The following is a 3055-nucleotide window of genomic DNA, read 5'->3' on the forward strand; positions in this document are numbered from 1 at the left end:
TAAAAATAAACAATTATAACACAAGTAATATGTTATGCAGAAACATAATTAAACAATTGCCTTAAATAATCAGGTTATAACTCTGCTAATTTAATGATTAATACTAAGTAATTTGCTACTAGTGGCAGACATTAGGTGCTGTCAATAAGGTGTTGTGTGCAACATGATAATTCAAATTTTGAAACATTGATGCATGCATCCTGGAGAGAGATGGTTGAAATTTGGACCAAGCCAAGATTGGCTACTAGCTGCAGCAGACACGATGGAGAACTCGATCCTGCACAGCTCATGATTGGCCAACCGTCAGACATAAATAGTATATAAGGAGACACTGTGGCAGGAAAAAGGGTTGCTACAACTGTCTTGCAAGCTGAAGCTAGGACTATTGTGGAAGTGGTTGCCACCAAATGCAGCTTGTGAAGTCATAAGTTGTCTTTCTGACAAACCAGAGAGTGGAAGACCTAAAGTACTTGAACTTTATGATGTGCTTATTGATGGACCAGAAGCAAACATTGATATAAAAATTTTTTTTGAACTTTACTGGTGCCATTATTTATTAACTTATTAAAACTGCCCCTAGTAGCAAATTATTTAGTATTAATCGTATAACAAACACAGCTTATTACTGAGAGACTCTTTATTACGTTGTACAAATGTTTTCAACCCACTCAATGGGTCATCATCAGGTTATTGATGCTACCCGAACCTTTAAACTAGTTCATTTACAATTGTTCTTATCGCATCGCTAAGGAATTTGAATTAACTTTTAATTCACTAATCTTATCAAATCACTAAGAAATTTGAATTAAAAGTTAATTCAAATTCCTTAGTGATTCGATAAGAACAATTGTAAATGAACTAGTGTAAAGGTTCGGATAGCATCAATAACCTGATGATGACCCATTGAGTGGGTTGAAAATGTTTGTTCAATGTAATAAACAAAGTCTCTCAATAATAAGGTGTATTTGATATACAATATGCTTTGAATCTGAGTATGGATTAAAGTTTAGTATTAATCATTAAATTAGCAGAGTTATAGCCTGATTATTTAAGGTGATTGTTTGGTTATGTTTCTATATACATGCTGGGCTTCACAATGTTTGATATACTAATATATTATAATGTACTGTACCACCTTAAAAAATAACTACAGTAAATTATTGATTATCCGAAATAATTCAGGACTGTTCTGATAACTGATAATTTGAGAAAAAAATTTATTAAACACAAAACTGTACTGTATATATTTTATATACATGTCTTACAAATGCATACCTTACATAAAATAGGCCTACAGTTTAGGATAAAAGTCCAAAATTGTCTTTTGCTTCGTAGCTGAGTCCCGTTTTCTTGCTGCTAAATCTCGCACACGTTTTAAAGACAGCAGCAATTGGACAGCATCACATTCTTCTTGTTGTTCTAACCACTTTATAGCTGTCTCAAGGCAGTGAAAAGCTTCCTCACTGGATGGACATTTTTCAGCATGGTCATTATCGCAAGGCTCTTCTTCATCATCGCTAGGCTCTTCTTCATCATCACTAGGCTCTTCTTCATCATCACTAGGCTCTTGTTGGTTGTCAATGATACTGGCAACGATTTCATCATCTGAAAATACTTGATAGCCACGATCATCGACATCACATTTGAGCCAGTCTTGAATGTTTTCTTCATCACATTCTTCAAATCCAGAACGTTCTTTAATCAGCCCAAACAGTTGTGATACAAATTGGCTGTTTGGTGGTTCTTCAGGTGCAATGATAGAACCATATGATGGTAGGAGCTTATTCCAAGCTGTTGCTAGTGTAGTGTCCTTGACAGTAGCCCAAGCTTCTGCTGCCATGTACATAGCATCCTTCAAGTTAATTTTAGTGTACACTTGCCGAATTGTTTTTTCATATTCTTCCCCAATCAGTACCATATGTAGCAATGCCTTTCTGTAATAACGTTTGAAGCTTTCAATGACCCCCTGGTCCATCGGTTGTAGGACTGACGCAATGTTGGGAGGCAAGAAAACAACTTTAAACTTTCCATTTTCTCTTTCCAGTGAAATGTTTGAGGGATGACTTTGGGCACTATCAATCAACAACAAAACATTTCCAGAATTCCCAGTTGTAAGCTGATGCTTTTTGACTTCAGGGATAAACACAGTGTCATACCATTCTATAAAAATGCTTGTATCCATCCATGAATTCTTTTGATTCTTGTAAATGACTGGCAATTGTTTTATTCCCTTAAAGCACCGTGGATTTTTAGACTTCCCTATGATTAGCAAAGGTAGTCTGTGCGTTCCTGTAGCATTTCCGCATACCATAACAGTGACGCGTGATTTGCTTGCCTTAAAACCAGGTGCTGACATCTCATTCTTAGAAATTACACTTTTTGTTGGCATTTTCTTCCAGTACAAACCAGTTTCGTCTGCATTGTAGATATTGGCTTTTTTGTAGACCTTCTGATCAATCATGTTTTTAAAAAACTCTTTCAACTGTTCAGCTATTTCAGTATCAGCTGACAGTTTTTCACCCCGAATGTTAAAGTGCCTAATTCCGTGCCTAGATTTGAAACGCATAAGCCAGCCGTTAGTCGCTTTAAAATCATCATTACCCCCTAGTTTCTTGTTTATTTCAAGAGCCTTTTTACAAATCAAAGGGCCAGTTATTGGTTGTCCTTGGTTACGTACCTGCACGTACCACATGTAAACTGCAGTGTCTAAATCCTGGTTTTCTGCCATTTTCATTGTTTTTCTGTACACGCTTCCATCTTCACTATCAAGTATACTTGAAAATTTTATAATGGCATCACTATTCTTTTTAATGTCCGATATTGTGGCATTTCCAACTCCATATTCCCGAGCTAAGCTTGATCCTCTAGCACCATTCTTCAACTGGTTTATTATTTTAATTTTATCGAAAACACTGAGAACAATGCGTTTACGTTTAGTTGCCATTGCAACAAAACAACAACTACAGTACATACAGCACAATTTGTCACAAGTGACAAGTTTGGTCACATAGGCTGGTTGGCAGGAGAAGGAAAGTGCTGCTATACCACAGCACTA

At 36.2% G+C, this 3055-nt stretch overlaps 1 protein-coding gene across 1 annotated transcript; it reads right to left on the reverse strand.

Moving 5' to 3' along the window:
• Nucleotides 1–866: 866 nt before the first annotated feature.
• Nucleotides 867–3045, reverse strand: LOC111617465 (jerky protein homolog-like). The gene has a single exon (XM_023358748.1). It carries the CDS (start codon nt 2969–2971, stop codon nt 1292–1294), a length of 1680 nt encoding a protein of 559 aa, XP_023214516.1. The 5' UTR covers nt 2972–3045; the 3' UTR covers nt 867–1291.
• Nucleotides 3046–3055: the final 10 nt, after the last annotated feature.

This window comes from Centruroides sculpturatus, unplaced genomic scaffold, assembly GCF_000671375.1.
Source record: "Centruroides sculpturatus isolate CEXI.00-Female unplaced genomic scaffold, Cexi_2.0 scaffold6300, whole genome shotgun sequence".
Classification (NCBI taxonomy): domain Eukaryota; kingdom Metazoa; phylum Arthropoda; class Arachnida; order Scorpiones; family Buthidae; genus Centruroides; species Centruroides sculpturatus.

Coding starts and splice junctions, on each gene's coding strand:
- LOC111617465 (XM_023358748.1), bottom strand. CDS start 2,971: ATGTACTGTAGTTGTTGTTTTGTTGCAATGGCAACTAAACGTAAACGC.